General features: G+C 34.8%; 1 protein-coding gene across 1 annotated transcript in view; it reads left to right on the top strand.

Moving 5' to 3' along the window:
* LOC141629814 (protein FAR1-RELATED SEQUENCE 5-like) overlaps positions 1-851 on the top strand; it is a 2685-nt gene extending 1834 nt beyond the window's left edge. The window contains exons 2-3 of the mRNA XM_074442754.1: positions 1-439; positions 682-851. The exon at positions 1-439 is cut by the window's left edge and continues 714 nt beyond it. Of these exons, the coding sequence (XP_074298855.1) occupies positions 1-439; positions 682-851 (609 nt within the window). The remainder of the gene's footprint in view (positions 440-681) is intronic.
* The last annotated feature ends 21392 nt before the right edge of the window (positions 852-22243 follow it).

The following is a 22243-nucleotide window of genomic DNA, read 5'->3' as shown; positions in this document are numbered from 1 at the left end:
GAATGGTTTGAGGAAGTATACAATAAAAGAAGGCAGTGGGTGATGGCCCATTGTAGGGACTTAAAAATGGGAAGTGTTATGAGGACAACACAAAGATCGGAGAGTGAAAACAGTTTTTTTAAGAGATTTGAGAACAATTCTGGTACTTTAGTCGAGTTTTGGATGAGATATGAAAGTGCTATAGACCAACAAAGATATACACAGAAGAAGCTTGATAATAAGAATAGGTATACATCACCAAAATTGTTAACTCAACTTCCTATAGAGAGTCACGGGGCTAGAGTGTACACACATGTGGTGTTTGATGTGTTCCAAAAAGAGGTAAATCTATCAACGAGCAGACTTAGTGTAAGGGGTTTCACGGAGCGGAATGGTGTAGAGCTGACAAACCTAAAAGATGGCTTGATGGGAAGAGTGTATGACATTCAGTACAAACCAGGTATTAGCGCTGACTTTGTACTTTTGAAATTTTAGTTTGGGAGTTTGTAACTTTAATCTACTGATTGTGTAATGTAAACAAGATATTCTGTAACTTTATCAAAATTATGTAGTGGAGCAGAAACTATTTTTATTTCCTGAAGTTACACTTCAATCACTATGCAGTCAGACGTATAATTTTTTTTTAAATGGATTACTACACTCTATTAACTTAATTTTGTTTTTGGTTTGTGTGGAAACAAGGAACAAATGAGCCGAAATGCACGTGTACAATGTTTGAACGTACTGGAATCCTATGTAGACACATAATTTCGATATACTTAGGTCATGGTTTGAAACAAATACCGGAATGTTACGTGGCTAAAAGATGGACAAAGGATGCAGTGATACCTCGACGTGAAGAGTATAATTGATGGGAAACAAATTGAAATGACAAGGTTGTGGTCAAAAGTATATGAAACAGTTGGATTACTAAGGGATATGGAGAAGAGTTATGTAGAGAGCTTGTCCAGTTTAATTCGGGAGTTTAGAGAAAAAATAAGACCATCGGGGGAGGAATTGACGAAGCAACAAGAAATAGAACAGTTACTAGGTTGTAAGGCCAGCGGAACCATTACAATATTTCCTCCTAAGTAGGCCAAAAACAAGGGGACGGGAAAAAGATTGTTGTCTAAGAGGACCAAAGCTGCTGCCAAATATGCCAAACCGAAACGAATGTGCAATAATTGTAAGCAAATGGCACACCATGACAAGAGGAATTGCCCAAATCCGTTTGCAGAGAGTCCACCAACATCAGTTCAATATTCTTCAGAGGAGAGTGAGAATGAGGAAGAAGATGTCTCGGAGTAGTTGTTTGAATCAAGTTTTATTTGGTTACTCCTGTGGAAATGTTTATTTTGGGATTATGGAGAGGAGTAAATTTTTATATTAAGGTGGTTTATGACTGTAAGCTAAGAGTATAAACTGTAGTTACACAATGTGTGACTGAAGTTATATGTTTTGTTATATGAAATTACAGTTAGTAGTATAGTTGTTTTGGTTTTTTCAAAACTTGTGTTTAAGTATGACCATCAACTTGACATTACATAGCTGAATTGATGAAATGGCACTGAAGTTTTATTGAAATATAGTTTGTAATTGTTTGAGTGGTAGCATTTAAAAGTGAAACATTTTAACTTAATTGTGTAACTAAAGATGGAGTTACATATTGTCCAACTTAAGTTACACAAAATGTTGAATGAAATTACTGAAAATATAGTTGCTTAATATCTCAAAGGTGAGTAACTTGAAGCTGAAAGAGTGTAACTTCAGACCGTATAATCTGTAACTTCAAGCGAGAAGAGTGTAACTTCAGGTTGCAAGCCGTGTAAATGTAAAACAGAAAATATAGTTTATAAATTACAACTATGCTAAGTTGATTGTTAACTATTTTATAATGAAGGAGTAGTTAATTTTTATACTAATGTGGTAATTACAGTTTAAAAAATTTTAAGCATTTAGAAGTGTGTAACTAAAGATGGAGTTACATATTGTCCAACTTAAGTTACACAAAATGTGACTGAAATTACAAAAAATATAGTTTCTTAATATTTCAAAGCTGAGTAACTTTAAGCTGAAAGAGTGTAACTTCAGACTGTACACTCTGTAACTTCAAGCGAGAAGAGTGTAACTTCAGGTTGAAAACTCTGTAACTGTGAAACTGAAAATATACTTTATAAATTACAACTATGCTTAGTTGATTGTTAATTATTTTATAATAAAGGAGTAATAAATTTTATACTAATGTGATAATTACAGTTAAAAAAATATTAAGTTTTTGAAGTTACACAACGTATGAGCAAAAATACAAGCTTTTGAAGTGGAGTTATTTATAATTAGTCTGTAATCATTTCATATATTAAATTATTAATTTGGACTGAAACTTTGTTGACATATATTTGTAATTGTAGGTATAATAGTATGTAACAGTGTCTCTGTACAACTTTACTGTGCAACTTCAGTTCGAGTTACATGTTGTGTGACTTAAGTTACAGAACATATGAACTGGAGTTACAAAAAAAATAGCGTACAAATAACTAAAGGCAGAGTAACTTCAACCCCTAGTTTTGTAACTTCAGTGTGTGTATTATGTAATTATAAGCCATAAGTGGTAGACGACGAGATATATATATATATACCAAACTATGCGTAAGATAAAAATAAACGATGAAAATGGTAACTCAAAACAAAGATTGATAATCTTAATTTGAGGACACATTGTTTGCTTCATAGGAAAAACGTTTTAAGCGGAAGTTTGCTACAAAACATAGATAGATAATCCTTATTTTAGGACATATTGTTTGCAGGAACAAAACGATTGACGTCTTTATCAAGTTTGCAACATATTCAGACATAATCTAAGAGGTTGTAGCCTTCTTCTGTGATCTGGATGGTTTTGCAAGTATCTTGGCAATTTTTCGCCTAGCTTGAATTGACTCCCATAGTTGATCTTTTCCAGCAACAAAATGATCGACCCTCTTTAAAACTTCAGCTCGATGGCTGTTCATATCAGCTAGTAAAAGGGAAGCAGCCAATTCGATTACCATGTAACGCCGATTCGTCTTACTGCCAAGGTCGTCGTGCTTGAAAGGCTCACCTTCATACATCAACATGTGACTCATGGTGAAAATGCCAGACTCCTCATTATTAGCGGCAGGACGGGTCCATTCAAACTTAATCTGACGATGATTAAAATCGGTAACCAGGCTTCCTCTACCCTCAAAACCTTTGTAGTCCAAGTAGTCGCTCATTGCGGATACCTGCACATAATTTAGTAATTAAGAGGCTTTACAAAAAGACGGAGTCTGCCATAAAACTTAATATCGGAATAAAACTTACTAGTATAGAAGCCGCTTTGCAAACGTTGGATTTCTTCGGGTCGGAGTGTTTCTGGTTGTCAAGGATGTCCACCGTTCTTGCATTGAAATTAATACACACGCAGGCCATATGGTCATCTACGTTAATTGGTATGAAAATAAAATTTGCACCCAAGTTGATCGTGCTGCCACATTCGGTGACGAAGATGTCCCTAACTTTGAAAAGCATATCGTAGTTGTTATCGTTGGGGGTGGATTGTGAAGGTATATTCATTAGTTGCATGAGAACATCCTACGAAACAAAATGAAAATGATTAAACATAAATGACAAACATGATGTCAATAAGTAAGGAAAATCTTCGCGTGAAGTTACAAAGTGTAAGCACTTAAGTTACAGGAATTTCCATTGAAGTTACAACACAAGAAATGAAAGTAAAGTTATTATATTCCAGGAAAAAAGTTATAAAGTAGGTGCACTAGAGTTACAAAAGTATGAACAAACTTTGAAAGACTTGAGTTCAGAGATTTATATTTTAATTACGACTAAGAAAAGACTATGAAAGTCGTACCGTGTGACCTAAACCAAAGAAAGCCATCCTTGCAACTCCGCTCTCCTCTGACTCTATCTTGTTCAGCAACATTGCCCAACACTCTATGACAGAGGATGACATCAATCTATCGGGTAGCATAGAAAAAATGTCTACCCTTTGAAGCTTAGCATTGGGTCCGTAGTAAGCTGCTTCCTCTCTGAGTTTATGATAAGAAAATTAGCCAAACGATTAAAAATTAGACTAAGAAGAGAGAAAGTATTGGGTTATGAGAGAAAGTTAAGTTACGCGTTTGGCAATTGGTAGTCGTCTAGGAAGAAGTAGTCGACCACATTCCTCCTCAAATCTTTGACATCCTTGAACAATGTTAGATTATTACGAAAGAAAATAGACACAACAGTCAAGCCAATACCAGTAGCCTCCACGCGATTGAGAGTACAACCAAGGCCATCCCCCTTACCACGACGTCGGCTACTAATAGCTGAAAGGGGCTCATGAAGAGGGGAATTCAAAACAGGTTCTGTGTAGAAAACTGGTGTCGTGCCGTCAGGGGTAGTTGGACGACGACGTTTATACGTAATTTCACAGTTGGCATCATCCTCAACAATCCTCTTAGAACCAGCTGTCCTTCCATCAATATCAGCACTAACAGCATTGACGAGCTCTACTGTATGACCGACATCGTTCCCACCTTCCTCAACAGCCACGTCCTCAGTCACCCTTTCATTCTCAATCTGAGTTAATCGAATACTCTCATCAATCTCAGCGGCGGAATAACCCACCTCCTCCAGAATTGCACGAGCATCGATTTCAGTTGACTTATTAGGTGATCCCTCCCCCTCCGGACCAGGAACTACATCTTTATTGCCTAAAAAAATTTCATTGACTTCAGCCGTGCTATAAAATGCCCCGGTGTAATTAAATACATCAGAGTCAGTCTGAACATTTCCTGCTGACACTTCATCATTGCCTAAACGAACAGCATCACTATCCAAAGCCCCTTTGCCCGCTGATTCATCAAACTCAGAAAAACCTTTTTTAAGGTCATGTAGAACTTCACTTAATTGCACTGTAGCAGTGTCATCTTCAACATTAATATTATCGACTGCAGTACGCTCCTGCAGTACAGGCGCATTGGCCACAGATTGCTTCATACGTGCAGCTACATCTTCAACTTCATCACAAAATCTATGCAATTCCTCACTTTCCCAAAACTCTTGGGTTGACTGTGAGGGTAAAAGGGCGGTGGGACAAGTTTTGCCAGTTGTGAGGTGTTTGATCATGGAAATTGCATGGGAATACCAAGCATGGAAGGCGACCGAATTCCTCTGAATCTTTAAGTAATTCTCATGTACATCCTAAATAAAACAAATAAACATCAAAAAGTGAAGTTCCAGATTAATATCAATTAATCAAACATATATACAATTAAATTACATAGTATAATAAATGAAGTTACATAATTTGAGGTTTAGGTTCAACAGCATAAAAAAATAAGTTCATAATGAAACAAATCAAATTTTTATTTAAATAGTTTAAAATTTTTTATTTAAATAATTTAAATTAGTTGAAGTTACAAATTTAGTGTGGTAGAGTTACATATTTTGTTTATAAAGTTACATATTATGGCAGTAAGGTTTTATTCTGAAAAAAAATCTAAATGACTAATATATAAAAGTCATAATTATATATTTATTTTAATACTTTAAAAAAACAACTTACATCCACAGCACGGGCTTTCAACTCATCGTCATCCTCAACTCCTTCAGTTAGTTCAATTTGGATGAACTTTTTGTCAGACTGCGGGCGAGAAGAAGATCCAATAAGAAACTGACGATCGGCGGTAAGAGTGACCGGCGTAGTTGTGGGCGCATGAATGCGGCGCGGATACCTAACCGTAGACCATGTCTGGCGACCCAAACCTTCGTCCCCAACCTCACCCTTTATCCTATTCTTTAACCTCGCTTCATCCCAATGCTTGATAAGCGGCAGATCATGGGCACAAGTATCACCACGGTAATCAAACCGCTGGAAGTAAGTAATCATAAGGAAGGGAATACAACCAAGCAAATGCGTGTGTCTTTTTTTGACGTCTAGGCCAGCAGTAACAAGGGCTTTTAAAATGTAAGAACACCAGTCCAACTGTGAGATGTCGCTAACATCTCCTACCGCCCTTAGAAGTTTGAAATCAACACCGTCATTAGACGTCGGGGCAAGAAATGACGACATACAGAACAACACAAACAGACGACAAAAGTAATCTCCGCCTTCTATGTTAGCTTCAATAGCCTTTTTAATAATTCCTAACGGAATCGAACCGTTTGAACTTTTCACACCAAACCGCTCTCTCCAACTATCTTTCAAAGACTTGTTTTCAGGGCTATTAGAGCCTTTCTTTTGTCCAGTAGGAACAAGATCAAGCTCTTTCGGACCAAACGGTAGAAGGAAGCAATCATGTACATCATGTTTGCTCACCATAAATTCCTTCGACTCAGATGTCCTAAAAACGTATGTGCCATCATTAAAAGCTTCCAAAAATAGTAGTACATGTTCAAGAGGGAATTTCGGGAACCTCAACTCCAACATGCCACCAAACCCAATTCTCCTCACAGATGTCCGTTGAGCTTCATTCAACTTAGGTAGTAGTTGAAATAACCTTTTCGCACGACATTTGACAGAGATTTGTTGCGTAGGAGGGTCCCCCTCTTCAACTTCTTCAACTTCTTGGTCATATTCTTCATCAGACATCTACAATTCAAAGATTGAACATTTTTAGAAGATGAAACAGACAAAAACTTTAGAGAATGAGCATTAAAAAAAGGAAAATCATGAATATAAAAAGTTAACAGACATGAGACTTGACAGGAGTTACAAACTCAAGCACTGCAGTTATATAAATAAGCCATAAAGTTACAAAACTTAAAAACATGGGACTTGACCGAAGTTACAACATCAAAGACTGGAATAACATAAATATGACATAAAGTTACAAAACTAAATGCCAATAAAGGGTTTGCAAGTGGGGAAAAGTTCCACAACGAACTTGGCTGTAGTTACAATGGAACTTCAGTGGAGTTACAAACTTCACGGCTACAGTTACAAAGTGTTTTGTGGATTTAAATTGACAGATTTACAATTTTAATAAACACAAAAAAAACGAACTTGGCTACAGTTACAAAGGAACTTCAATGGAATTACAACCTTAAGGCCTAAAGTTACAAAGTGTTTTGTTGTTTTAAATTGACAGATTTACAAATTTAATGAACACACACACAAAAAAAAAAAAAAACAGAAGTACAACAAATCTATATAATCTTGTAAAAAAAATTGAAAATCCAAGCGAAATAACAGTTAAAAAAAAAGGTAATTAGTCTCTTTTAAATATTTTAGTCCGAACAAACCAAGTGAGTCTTAAGTGTAAATGGTGTATAATGCCAACTTTAGCAGACAAAACATGATTCATACACATATTTAGCAAAAAAAAAATGATAAAGAAGATGAAGGGTTAATGGAGATTAAGCAAAACATGATTGATACACAGATTTAGCAAAAAAAAAAAAACACACACACACACACAGATTTTACATAAAATAGAAAGAAACATAAAAACGACAACATAAATAAAAATAAAAAAACAAAAAAAACGAGCAAAAATACCTTATCAAAGCGGGTTTGTGCAATTAAAATGGAGAAGATGATGCAAATGGAGGGATGAAGGAGATGATGATGCAAAGACGAAGGGTTAATGGAGATGAAGATGCAAATGGCAGTTTGATGAGTTTGATTTTGTGACAAATAAAAAATGATAAAGAAGATGAAGGGTTTGATTGAGGTTTTGTTTGATGAATATCAGTTTTTCCAAATGAAAACGTATATTGGTGTGTTGAAAAATGGGATGAATAGTTAGAGTGGTTAAATTAATTGCATGCATTGAAAATTGGTGTGATGTAATTTTTTAATTGCATGCATAGATTACTACAACCAGTAATCATTAGTGTGGGAGAGAGTGAAGAATGTGGGAAAATGTAAATTAATCTGAGCCATCCATCAAAACTAATCTAACGGCTAATAGTGGGACTTATGGACTCAACTAAAAAAGAAGGACTTACATGATCCTTTCTCTCTCTCTCTCTCTCTCTCTCTCTCTATATATATATATATATATATATATATATATATATATATATATATATATATATATATATATATATATATATATATATATATATATATATATATATAGAGGAAGGATCAACTAAGGCCACTTATATATTTGAGTCCATAAGTCCTTCTAAGGGCCATTGGATCAAGGCAATGGAAGGCTAGGATTTGATGTCAATATGTGGCTACAAATTAATCCTCCACCTTTTCTCTAATTAACTCATCAATTCAATAAAACAACCTCACTAATCATTCATCATCTCATTATCACAATTCCTCCTCCTCTCTCTACATCTCACTTTTCTCTCTTCTCTAAAAAAAACCCCAAAATCCCAAAAAACCAAAACCCAAATAAATCACCCACTCCTCTCATCTTCATTCACCACCACCCACCACCACCCCACCCGACACCAACTAACCACCCACCACCCCCGCTGCCGCCACCCCACCGCCGCCCCACCGCCGATGACTCGTTCTTTTTTTTTTTTTTTCGTTTTGTGTTAATTTGTATGTTTTGAGTTGTTTTTTCCATTCATTATTTTTTTTGTCTTTTATTTTATTTTAGTTGTCTTTTATTTTGTTAGTTCTCATTTTTTATTCATTTTCTTAAATCTCTTCTTGTTATACGTTTTTTTTTTAAGATTTCGGGTTTTAAATCTCGTTTTTTTTTTGTGAGATACTTTTTTTTCATCTAAGACAAAAATGGACTAAAGTTACACAAAAATGAACCAAAGTTATACAAAAATAGACCAAAGTTATACAAAAAAAGACTAAAGTTATACAAAAATTGGACTAAAGTTATACAAAAAATTGGACTAAAGTTATACAAAAATGAACCAAATTTATACAAAAATGAACCAAAGTTATACAAAAATGAACCAAAGTTATACAAAAATGGACTAAAGTTATACAAATATGGATTAAAGTTATACAAATATGGACTAAAGTTATACAAATAAGGACTAAAGTTATACAAAAATGGACCAAAGTTATACAAAAATGAACCAAAGTTATACAAAAATGGACTAAAGTTATACAAACATGAACCAAAGTTATACAAAAATAGACCAAAGTTATACAAAAAAAGACTAAAGTTATACAAAAATTGGACTAAAGTTATACAAAAAATTGGACTAAAGTTATACTAAAATGAACCAAAGTTATACAAAAATGAACCAAAGTTATACAAAAATGAACCAAAGTTTAATCCATATTTGTATAACTTTGGTCTATTTTTGTATAACTTTGGTTCATTTTTGTATAACTTTAGTCCATTTTTGTATAACTTTGGTTCATTTTTGTATAACTTTGGTTCATTTCTGTATAACTTTAGTCCAATTTTTTGTATAACTTTAGTCCAATTTTTGTATAACTTTAGTCTTTTTTTGTATAACTTTGGTCTCTATTTGTTTAACTTTAGTCCATTGTTGTATGACTTTAGTCCAATTTTTGTATAACTTTAGTCTTTTTTTGTATAACTTTGGTCTATTTTTGTATAACTTTGGTTCATTTTTGTATAACTTTAGTCCATTTTTGTATAACTTTGATTCATTTTTGTATAACTTTGGTTCATTCTTGTATAACTTGAGTCCAATTTTTTGAATAACTTTACTCCAATTTTTGTATAACTTTGGTCTTTTTTTGTATAACTTTGGTCTATATTTGTTTAACTTTAGTCCATTTTTGTATAACTTTAGTCCATAATTGTATAACTTTAATCCATATTTGTATAACTTTAGTCCATTTTTGTATAACTTTGGTTCATTTTTGTATAACTTTGGTTCATTTTTGTATAACTTTAGTCCAATTTTTTGTATAACTTTAATCCTTATTTGTATAACTTCAGTCATTTTTTGTATAACTTTAGTCCAAATTTGTATAATTTTAGAACTATAAATTCAAATTTGAAACAACACATAAGAAGATGATATTAAAAAAACCAATAAGTCAAAAAAGTACAATAAAAAAACTTCAATAACAATAATAAAAAATTAACCACTAATTAAAAAAAAAAACAAATAACAAAAAAGAAAATCAAATAACAAAAAAAAAACCAAAACCAAACCAAACAAAAAAACCAACAAAACAAAAAACAATATATACAAAATCTGAAATAAATGATCACTGAAGTTGCACATAAGGGCATTGAAGTTGTACACAATGACCACTGAAGTTGTACGAAATCTGAAATAACAAAAAAATTTATATATCGTGTGTATAACTTTAATGCACGCAGTGTATAACTTTAATAGACAAGATGTATAACTTTAGTTCAAAATTTGTGTAACTTCAATTTATACAATGTATAACTTTTAGACATTAACAGTATAACTCTATTTTGATTATTGTATAACTTTAGCCCAAAATATGAAAGTTAAAAAAAAACTTGAAAAATAACAAATAACCAAATACCAAATTCCAAATACCAATAATAAAAACCATATAACAATAACAAAAATGTAACAATATCTAAAAACAAAAAAATTATGTAACAATAACAAAACCAAATTAGACCAAAAAAATTAAAAATGTTATCTATTAGACCAAAAATTATGTAACAATAACAAAATTAAACCAAATTAGACCAAAAATTATGTAACAATAACAAATCAAATTAGACCAAAAACAAAGATCTGAATCTGAAAACAAAAAAAAAAACAAAAAAAAAACAAAAACCAAAATAACAAAAATACAAAAATAACCAAAAAAAAAAACAAAGAAAACTGAATCTGCAAAAATAAAGAACAAAAAAATGACAACAAAACCGTAAATCTGAAAATTAACAAAAAAACAGGAGGATGGACTGGAGGGGGCGGCAAGGAGGAGGTTTCTTATGGTGGGTGTTTGTCGTGGGTGTGTCGAGGAGGAAGGAGGATGGACTGGAGGGGGCGGCAAGGAGGAGAGGAGTAGGGAGGCGGCAGAGGAAGTGCGGTATTGGAGGAGTAGTGGGCGCGGGAGCTGGTGGTTTGAACTAAAAAAAAAGGAGAAAGGGAGGTGCGGTGGTGGAGAGATGCGGGGGTGCCAGTGGAGGGAGGCGGCGTTGTGGTCGGCGCGGGAGAGCTGTGTCGGGTTTGGTGGTTTGAAATAAAAAAAAAGGAGAAAGGGAGGTGCGGTGGTGGAGAGATGCGGGGGTGGCAGTGGAGGGAGGCGGCGTTGTGGTCGGCGCGGGAGAGCTGTGTCGGGTTTGGTGGTTTGAAATAAAAAAAAAGGAGAAAGGGAGGTGCGGTGGTGGAGAGATGCGGGGGTGGCAGTGGAGGGAGGCGGCGTTGTGGTCGGGGTGGCAGTGGAGTGTCAATTTTTTTTTTCTGAATTTGTTTGATTTTGGTTTTTATGTTTTTTGGTTTTTTTTAGTTTGGTTTTATTTGGTTTTTTTTTGTTTTGAGAGAATGAGAGCAAAATGAGATATAGAGAGAGAGTAGGTGGGTGGGATAATGAGAGGAGGTTAGGATAGGCTGAGTGTTTAAGGGAGTTTGAGTGATTAAGGAAGATAATTAGCTGAGATGAAATTGTAGCCTTTCATTTAGATACAATCTCATCCCTCCATCCCTTCCATCCAAGGGTTCTTATAAGGACTTAGGGCCTTATATGGTATCAAGGCCTTATAAGAACCCTTCTCTATATATATATATATATATATATATATATATATATATATATATATATATATGTGTGTGTGTATATATATATATATATATATATATATATATATATATATATATATATATATATATATATATATATATATATATATATAGAGAGAGAGAGAGAGATTGAATCATGTGAGGCACCCTTCTTAGGGTGAGGCGGCTGGACTCATTCTAAACCATTAGATCTAAAAATTATAGACTCACCAGATTATGCCACGTGTCCCTATATAATTCTAATTCTAACCAACTCACTCTCAATCTCACCTCATTCTTACTGTTTCATATTCACCAACTCTTTCTCTCTCCTCAACTCCATATCCAACGCTCCAATTTCACTTCCGTCTCCGATTTTAATGGCGAAATATGTTTATTTCAGAGCCGAGTGTTGCGATTTCTTATGATTTTTGAGCCGCAATGGTAATTCCTCTTCTGATTTCCATCAATTTATGTTAGTTTTGTTTGATTTTTACCTTTTTAGGATTTATGTTGAAGGTATTGTCATTTATAGTATATACTAACCCTTTATATGTTAGGTTGCTTGAAAGGCTTTGTATTTGTAGTGTATTGGAAATGTTTCTTTGCTGTTGCCTGCGATTATGTCCCATCATCATCCTACACCAAACCGATTTGGGACTTTCAGGTACAATTTTTATTTAGCTTTTCGATTTGGCCACACATCAGATGCATACTCTCCTCTACTGTATGTCTGTATCTACACCAAACCGATTTGGGACTTTCAGGTACAATTACAAATCAGAAGGGTGAATGCAGTTGAAGAAAACAGATTCATGAAGTTAAAACTAGACCGGGATGATAACCGAAATCCTGCAACATCAAACGGAGAGTAATACAGCCAATACAGGTACCATTAGTGACAAAGAAATAGTTACTATATCTGAATAAAATTAGCTCTAACAATTGATTCAGCAAAAGGTTAAGTAGTGTAATCTTCTTGTTTACAGCTTACGCATTCATTTAAGCAAGCATGCGGAAACTTCAATAATGATCCAATAAATAATATAGTGGATAATTTCCTCGGTTCCATCGAGTTATTTACGTTTGTTAGTTGTCTTCACAAAAATTAAAGTAACGAGCATGATGAGACGAAGGGAGTAACATTTTTCACTGATACATTGTCAAGTTACTAAGGCAAAACTGCGAACCAAATTGATGACAACTAACTATCTACCAAGCCCAAGAGAAATAGAAGTTAACGACCATCACCTGTTTTCTCTTTCAGTGTTGTCAGTGTGTGACAAACCATTAGAATGAGGAATTGGGATCATCTTATATTTTGAAATGGCATAAATCGTATGACCACAAATCTTCCCAATCACCTTCCTCTCTGTGATGAGAAGGATATAATAAGGTCCCAAGAACTTGACAAATCCTGTTTCATCTATCAAAAAATGTTTCCTTGTTTTGCACCACTGTTTCAAAGGACTCGAATTTCGTGATAATTGACATATACTTGATTAATTGCATTATTAAAAAGTCGTAATGGATGAAAGTATTTATTCGAGGGGATTTCAGCCGGGCTATGAAAGGTTTTCTTGTGCTGGTACTCAGTCTGATAGCCTGTAAGTCCATTCAAAATTTGTATGGTATTACTCTTCCATGAATAATAACCCAAGTGACCGAAAAACTTGATTTTTTTAAATGTAGGGGTAACGGGAAAGACATTGATATAGTGATATCCTTGATCAACACAACATCGTCATTAATAATATTGTCGTGTCATTATCCTGACACTGACTGCATATGAGAATTGGCCAGGTTAGTTTTTTTTGTGAGTTACTGGTGTTAAAGCGTATATGGGTGTGGTATATGAAATGGTTGATCTCACATTATATTAACACGAGATCCATCTTTCAAGAGAAAAATTGTTTTTAGTATTAACCTCTTTAATGTCTTTATTTATAAAACTTGAAAAGATTGTATAACGAAACATTCTTGTGGTTGTGCTATTCCGTCTTTGTCGAACAATGATTTTAGTGGTCCTGTGCCCGATCTTACAGGAATGAATAACCTTAACTATGTGTACGTGCAAACCCGTCTAGTGTTTTTATGTCATGCTCCATATGTTGGGAGTACGTAGTACGGTAGTAGTATCATAACCGTGTACACTACTACACAATTTTGCAGGGACATGAGCAACAACAGTTTTGCAGCTGCCAATGTTTCCCTATGGCTTACATCCTTAGAGTCACTGGCCACTATGTATGCTCTTTTGTGCTTTTGCCCAACTTTTGCTCCTTAACCTGCTATGTTGGTTGCCTCCCTCACCCCTTTGCATATACTCTCATGCGAATGTACGCAACTTGATTTTGTTGATGCACTGCTTGTACTTATTATCTATTAGCTCAAAAGGTAGAGCATTGTGCTATTGCGCAAGGTGTGGGTTCGAGTCCCACATAGATGAACCAATATAAATATACGATTATAATATATTTATCAATGTTAATATATGTCCACTGTCACTTGTTTGTGTGTTAGATTCACAAAATCGGGTCTGGGATTCACAAAATCGGGTCTAGGATTCACAAAACTATGAAGTAAATTGGTGAGGTCGGTCGCCTCGCCATTCACAAGTCAAATTCCAAAATACAAGCAAACTACTCAGCACCCCCTGGCGGGCCAGTCTCAGTCTCACTAGAAGTCGCGACTAAAGCAAACACGGTCTCGCACTCCGGCCACCTCTCACTAGAAGTCGCGACTAACCCAATTATGGTCCATGTAATGAACCAAAACTTCATGGTTGTTAATTTCCATCATGCAAATATGCAAATTTTTTTTGGGGGAGTCCGACTCTTGAATCCCCATGTATATTAAGTTAAGTTTAAGATTTACTCCACATGACGATTCTATAAAACAATCTATGAAAATCAACCATTATATAGAGATATAATATTCATCACAAATTCTTGTTTAAGACATGTATAAATAATTAGATTAGACAAAATCATAATTCCCGAAAAAAATTGTCTTATTTGTTTTAATAGAGTACAATTTGATATGCATTAAACTTAAGACGAGACACAAACTAAATCGTTTCATTTGACAAATAATTGGCCAAGGCAAATAAATCCAAGCAAACCCAAGCCAAACAAGATAATGAATTCAAACGCAAATTAAACAAACAAGAGAGTAAATATTGTACTATGAATCGTACTAGATCATATGCATTTGTACATGAAAACAAAAGTAAAAAAGTTAAAAATAAAATGTCGAAAAAGTTTACTAACCAACATGGGAGTCGAACCCACACCTTGTGCATTGCACAACGCTCTGCCATTTGAGCTAATTGGTTTTAAAATAATTAAATCATTCCACTAGTTTTGATCATGTGAGTTGTTCCCGATCTTTTTCCACCTTCGAGTGAGGAACAAAATTAATTGCGGTTTTTTGAATATGTCTTTGCTTTAGTTCATTCCATCTTGAAAGAATGTGAAAGAAACTCATACCCCCATTTATTTTAACCACTTATGATGATCAAGTTTCACAAAATAAGGTTTGAGATTCACCAAATAAGGAAAAGAGCAAAAAACGTGATTTTAACCACTTATGATGACCAAATTTTCACAAAACAAGCTCTAAGATTCACTGAACAAGGTCTGAGATTCATAAAATAAGGTCTGAGATTCACCAAATAAGGAAAAAAGCAAAATAGATGATTTTAACCACTTATGATGATCAAGTTTCACAAAACAAGCCTTAAGATTCACTGAATAAGGTATAGGATTCACAAAATAAGGTCTGAGATTCACCAAATAAGAAAAAGAGCAAAAAAGGTGATTTTAACTACTTGTGATGACCAAGTTTTACAAAACAAGCTCTCAGATTCACTGAACATGGTCTGAGATTCACAAAATAAGGTCTAAGATTCACCAAATAAGGAAAAAAGCAAAATAGGTGATTTTAACCACTTATGATGATCAAGTTTCACAAAACAAGCCTTAAGATTCACTGAATAAGGTATGAGATTCACAAAATAAGGTCTGAGATTCACCAAATAAGAGAAAGAGTAAAAAAGGTGATTTTAACCACTTATGATGACCAAGTTTCACAAAACAAGCTCTCAGATTCACTGAACATGGTCTGAGATTCACAAAATAAGGTCTGAGATTCACCAAATAAGGAAAAAAGCAAAATAGGTGATTTTAACCACTTATGATGATCAAGTTTCACAAAACAAGCCTTAAGATTCACTGAATAAGGTATGAGATTCACAAAATAAGGTCTGAGATTCACCAAATAAGAAAAAGAGCAAAAAAGGTGATTTTAACTACTTGTGATGACCAAGTTTCACAAAACAAGCTCTCAGATTCACTGAACATGGTCTGAGATTCACAAAATAAGGTCTGAGATTCACCAAATAAGAGAAAGAGTAAAAAAGGTGATTTTAACCACTTATGATGACCAAGTTTCACAAAACAAGCTCTCAGATTCACTGAACATGGTCTGAGATTCACAAAATAAGGTCTGAGATTCACCAAATAAGGAAAAAAGCAAAATAGGTGATTTTAACCACTTATGATGATCAAGTTTCACAAAACAAGCCTTAAGATTCACTGAATAAGGTATGAGATTATCCTTATCACAAAACAACCCGAGAGACTCATACCCAAAATGACACGACATCATCATCACCCATTAACACCCAAAATAGACTGACACAGAGTGACTCAATACAAGACCATCTGACCTGACCGGAACTGCATAATTTCTCCGAAATGATCTCTCTGAATTAATCTAACTTATAGCCAACCTAAATGACCAAAATTCATTTTGAAATGTCGGAGTACAGAATGCTGATTCTCATTTTATCATAACGGAATCAGGCTACAACTTCAAAACATAAGGTTCTGAATGAATTAGCTGTACATGGCGCCTGAACATGGTGTGAGTTATGTTTTGAGTCGTAATCCCATACACCCGAAAACACCATATACTCCATATATCAGAGACCATGTTCACCTAATTTCGTTATCATATTCACTCTAGATAAACTGTTGTATTTACAATAAAAATAATAGTTAATCAAAAAGCAAATGCAGGAAAGTCAGTGCATACACATTACAATTTAACAGCGCGAAATTGTCTCGTAAAAAAATGGTATTTTCTAATTCAAACTACACAGACTATGGCCACTGCCCACTATCACATAAGAATCAAAACAAGCAAGGGAAAGTTTTCGGATTACCTGGATGGGCAGACCGAAAGATGAACGCCGTGATACGCATAATAGGTGCACACTTGCAGCTATCAGTGAGCTGTGACAGTATACAGCTCCTGATGAAATACATGTCTATTATTGCTGGAAGATGTTAAATAAGCTCATCAGGGTGAAGGACGCCTTCATTCACAGATCCGGTATGGCCAAGAAGCTTGTATAATATACGACAAGATGTCAAGCAGAGACAACCTTTGCCAGTCTCAAACTGCAACTCTACGTTTAACTTAAATGGTCCCCAAAACATAATTACATATTTACATGGTCAAATACAATATAAATTAAGATTCAGATAAGGGAGCAAAAACAATCACATAATCGAAATACTTCATCAATTATCCTTTTGCAATACTACAATCAGCCAAACGCAATGCTTAAAAAAACAACAAAATTTATACAATTGAAGTAGAAAAGGGGGAAAGATCGAAGTAATACTGCTGTTAAGAAGGCGATTATGCGATTGATTAGCTTTGGAGCACGAAAATTGAATTGAATAATTCTAGGGTTTTGGTTGTAATTTTCCTATCATTTTTGGAAAGAGGGAAGAATTAGGAAGAGAGTCAATCAGGTGAAGAAAACGCCAATGTTTGTTTTGGTACTCCGCGCTACACACGTTTGAAGGACTCTGCGCTAACAGTCGGCTCTAAGTCTAATGAAGGAATTTGGTGAGGCCGGCCGCCTCGCCATAATGAGGTGCCTCACCTGATCCGGCCTCTATATATATATATATATATATATATATATATATATGTGTGTGTGTGTGTATATATATGTATATATATATATATATATATATATATATATATATATATATATATATATATATATATATATATATATATATATATATATATATATATATATATATATATATATATATATATATATATATGAGATACACTTCTTATTAGATACATTTTAGAGCATAACCAACTACATTTTTTCAACACTAAAATTATAGATGCACTCTTAACTTTTTTAAACTAATTTTTTTGCGGATACATTTTATATTTTTTGCGGATACACGTGACATTAAAGCCAGATACACATTATAATATTTCTGGATACACAAGTTTATACTTCCGGATACGCATCATATTAATACCAGATACACATGGTTATACTACCGGATACACATGTATCCCGTATTAATACGATGTGTATCTGGGGTGGTATTTTGTGTATCCACCCTCCTACCATACTACCACAGCCCACCACCACCTACCGCCACCACCCCCACCGCCATGAGCACTGCCCCACCACCCCACCGCCATCAGCACTACCCCACCATCGCCCCCACCACCACCACCATCTCCGTCACCGTCACCACCAAGCTGATCCCAACTAACATCACACCAGTACCACCACGACCACCACACAAGTTAGTACACCCGAATATTTGTGTATCTCCATACAGTAGGTTGTGTATCTTGTTGCATTGCTTTATGGACCCACCTCCAACCACCACCACCGCACACTGCCACCACGCCACCGCCACCGCCACCACTGTGACCCCCATCGCCACCATACCACAAATGCACGCTCCATTACCCCCATATTCACGACCACCATATTTCCAGCACCATCACATCTGACCACCCTACCACCACCACTACTCACCCACGACCACCACAATTTTCCGCACACACATTATCATCACTACCCACCATTACCGACCACCATTAATCACCCGACGACGACCATCCGGCACTTTAAAACCAACTAGATCTGCAACACCCACCACCCTGAACCACTCCGACGATGGTGTCGACATCCTGAGACAACATACCAACCTCGACCAAACACATTAACGGACTCCAAATCTAGCAACAAGGGCGTTATTAGGTTTATTTTTTCGAAATTCTACTTCGTTTGTAGTAGATCTAGAATCAAAATCATAATTTTTTAGAAGTTTAAAATAAGTAACTCGCCGGAGAAAGGAGACGCGCCGGAAATTCAGAATTAGATGAGGAGAGTAAGATTTATTGAGTCGCCGGAGAAGGGAAGTGGTGGCCGGAGGAATTGCGTTTAGGGAACAAATAACGGTCGACGTCGGAGCAAAAACGACATGGTGGAGTTGCGTCAGTGCAACGGCGGTGTGGCCGGCATCGGAGCAGCGGCGTCGGAGCAGTGGCACCGTGGTCAGTGAAAGTGGAAGGAAAGTAGGTAGGAAGAGGATTGTTAATGGTTAAGAAAATGAGATTACGGAAATGCAGTTGTGTGGTTTCCTTTATTTGGTTTAACTTGTCCTCTTTTTAAGTTAGTTCGTACGGTTCGCACCGTAATTTAGTTCGTACAGGATCCTGATTCTCTCTCTCTCTCTCTCTCTCTCTCTATATATATATATATATATATATATATATATATATATATATATATATATATATATATATATATATATATATATAGGTGGGATCTCAGTGAGAACGACCATTCGGTGAGAACGGTGAGAACGCACTAGATACATTAGAATATATATAAAAGGTACACTTTTTTTTTTTTTTTTTTTTTTTTTTTTTTTTTTTTGCCAAATCTTATATACACTTTTAACTAAAGTAGGTACACTTTTTACCAAAATTCTATATACGCATTTTAAGAATGTAGATACACTTTTTTTTTTTTTTTTTTACCAAATCTCATATACACTTTTAACTAAAGTAGGTACACTTTTTACCAAAATTCTATATACGCATTTTAAGAATGTAGATACACTTTTTTTTTTTTTTTTTTTTACCAAATCTCATATACACTTTTAACTAAAGTAGGTACACTTTTTACCAAAATTCTATATACGCATTTTAAGAAGCTAGATACACTTTTTTTTGTTACCAAATCTCATATACATTTTTAACTAAAGTAGATACACTTTTTACCAAAATTCTCTATACACATTTTAAGAATGTAGATACACTTTTTTATTCTAGGTACAATTTTTAAGTGTATTCTATATACACTTTTTTTATCATAGGTACACTTTTGACTTTCATTCTTTGTACATTTTTTTAAAGAATGTAGATACACTTATTGCTAGCATAGGTACAATTTTTTGATAGAATTTTTTTTACCAAATGTCATATTCGCTTTTTTTTTTTTTTTTTTTCAAATGAAATACATACATTTTTTCACATAAATTTTAGATACATTTTACAATAATGTAGTTACACTTTTTCGGATACCCTTTAATATATGGTATCAACACTTTTTCATAATTTTAAATACATTTTTGACAAGATAGTTACATTTTTTAGCCAAATCTCAGATTTATTTTACGCTATCATAAAGATACACTTTTTTACATAAATTCTAGGTACATTTTATAACAATACAGATACATCTTTTTTTCAACCTAGGTACTTTTTTTTTCCAAAATATAATACAAAAAACCGGATTAACTAGTTACACAAAATATTAATCTAGATACATATTTATGTGATCTAGATACACAAATAGACAACCAAACCTAATTGTAGACATAGTCGAATTTTGTTATCAATCTCCTCAATAACGGAAGAATTGCTTTCATTTAGATCGGGTAACGGTAAGATTTCTTATGCTACAACAAGCCTCCGCAATTTGAAAATAATCGGTGAAAAAAGAGATGAACACTTGTGCATAAGATGTAAAATAGATCTATAAACCGATTCATGGTGCACTTCTCTACCCTACAAAGATCAGCCCATTTTCCGATGGTTGAAGAACATAATAGTAATGAAATGTAGTTTCTCTCATAGTCTCTATGTTGCAAGATGTCCAAGACACCAACCCTTGGTTCGGAGTAGAGTCCACGACAAAGCCCCCTGAAAAATCTGTGAAAACAAGCACTTTTATTGAAATAATAGGATCTCTTGTTAAAGATAAATGTAGTCAACAAGATGTTCAAAAAAGATGAATATATGAAAACTATGGGGTATGCTCTTTTGACAGCAGATAAATGATAAGAATTTGTGATGAGATGAAATTAAGATGTTGCAAGAAAACACACTAGTATTATTCGGTTGCCATTCGTCGCTTTCGTCCATTGTGTCCGCCAATACTAATCAAGCAATGACGATTAATGGTTTACCAACAATTACACCTATCAAGAATTTCAAAAATATGACAGTGAAAGTTTTATTAGTTTAAGAAAGAATTGTACGACGGCGAGTATGAGGTCATAGCATAAGGACCAATACTTGAGTTCGAGAACGAAAAACCACGAGATATTAACGTCTTTGCAGGCGTGCGGCCAAAAAGTGGATGTCGAGCTCGAGCACAAAGTAGTAGTTTTAGCATCTTACATTTGAGTCTTTGACATACAGAAGGCATTTAAACAAACTGCAAAAAATTGCACCATTATGAATAGGAAGTGAGACAACTACACAAGGCTTAGAAAATCGAGCGGAACTTGTGACAAACAAGCACAAGCTTTCAGAAAGCTAGATTGACTGAACTTACCTTCCCTCGGAGAAGCCAAACTAGTCCTCTCGACACGTTCAAGTAAACAGCAGAAAGACACGGGGCATTGATCTATCCAACTTCTCCAAGATTCCTTGTTAGTAATGTCTCATCAACCTTCAAGGAGTGTCTATCACTAAGTTCTAGATACATAAAAAAATCATATCAAAGTATCAAACTACACTCCCATCGCACCACCCCTCGCACTTTTAGGCCTACACCTCCCACCGCCGGCAAGCATCAATGTCGCGTGATATCTAGATACATAAAAAAACAACCCTAAATTACAAACCGTAATTATTTCCAAATTAAATTAAAAACCCCCAAATATAACCCAGATTTGAAGCTCGAAAATGAGGGTTCGAAATGTTGATTGGATTCCATGGAACTGAGCCGGCAATAAGGAAGTTCGTGACGGCGATTTGAGATGTCGGAGATGCGCGATGTCGGTTCTTTGCCGGAACGGTCAGTGCACGTCTTGTGATGGATCTGCGGGCGTCGAGGTTTGTAGCGTCGCGTGGTAGGAGAAAGCTCATAAATGTTGCTTCGTCGCCGGAGTTGTTGTCGATCGTTGCCGGAGATGATGACAGGTAGGTGGCGACGGCAAGGAAGTAGGTGGTGATGGGGGGATTTGAAGGGTGGTTAGGTTTTGAGGAAGGATTGTGATTGAGAGAGAATGAGAAATGAAAAGTTTGGTTGTGACAAATAAGGACGCGCGCGTGAAGTTTTATTATAAAGGTCGTTCTCACCGTTCTCACCGAGTATTCGTTCTCACCGGATCCTAAATCTATATATATATATATATATATATATATATATATATATATATATATATATATATATATATATATATATATATATATATATATATATATATATATATGATTATGAACGGAAAACGAACGATCAATATAACTTCTTGCTTGT

The sequence above is a fragment of the Silene latifolia genome, chromosome Y (assembly GCF_048544455.1).
Source record: "Silene latifolia isolate original U9 population chromosome Y, ASM4854445v1, whole genome shotgun sequence".
Lineage (NCBI taxonomy): Eukaryota > Viridiplantae > Streptophyta > Magnoliopsida > Caryophyllales > Caryophyllaceae > Silene > Silene latifolia.
This window is presented reverse-complemented; position numbering and strand designations above follow the sequence as displayed.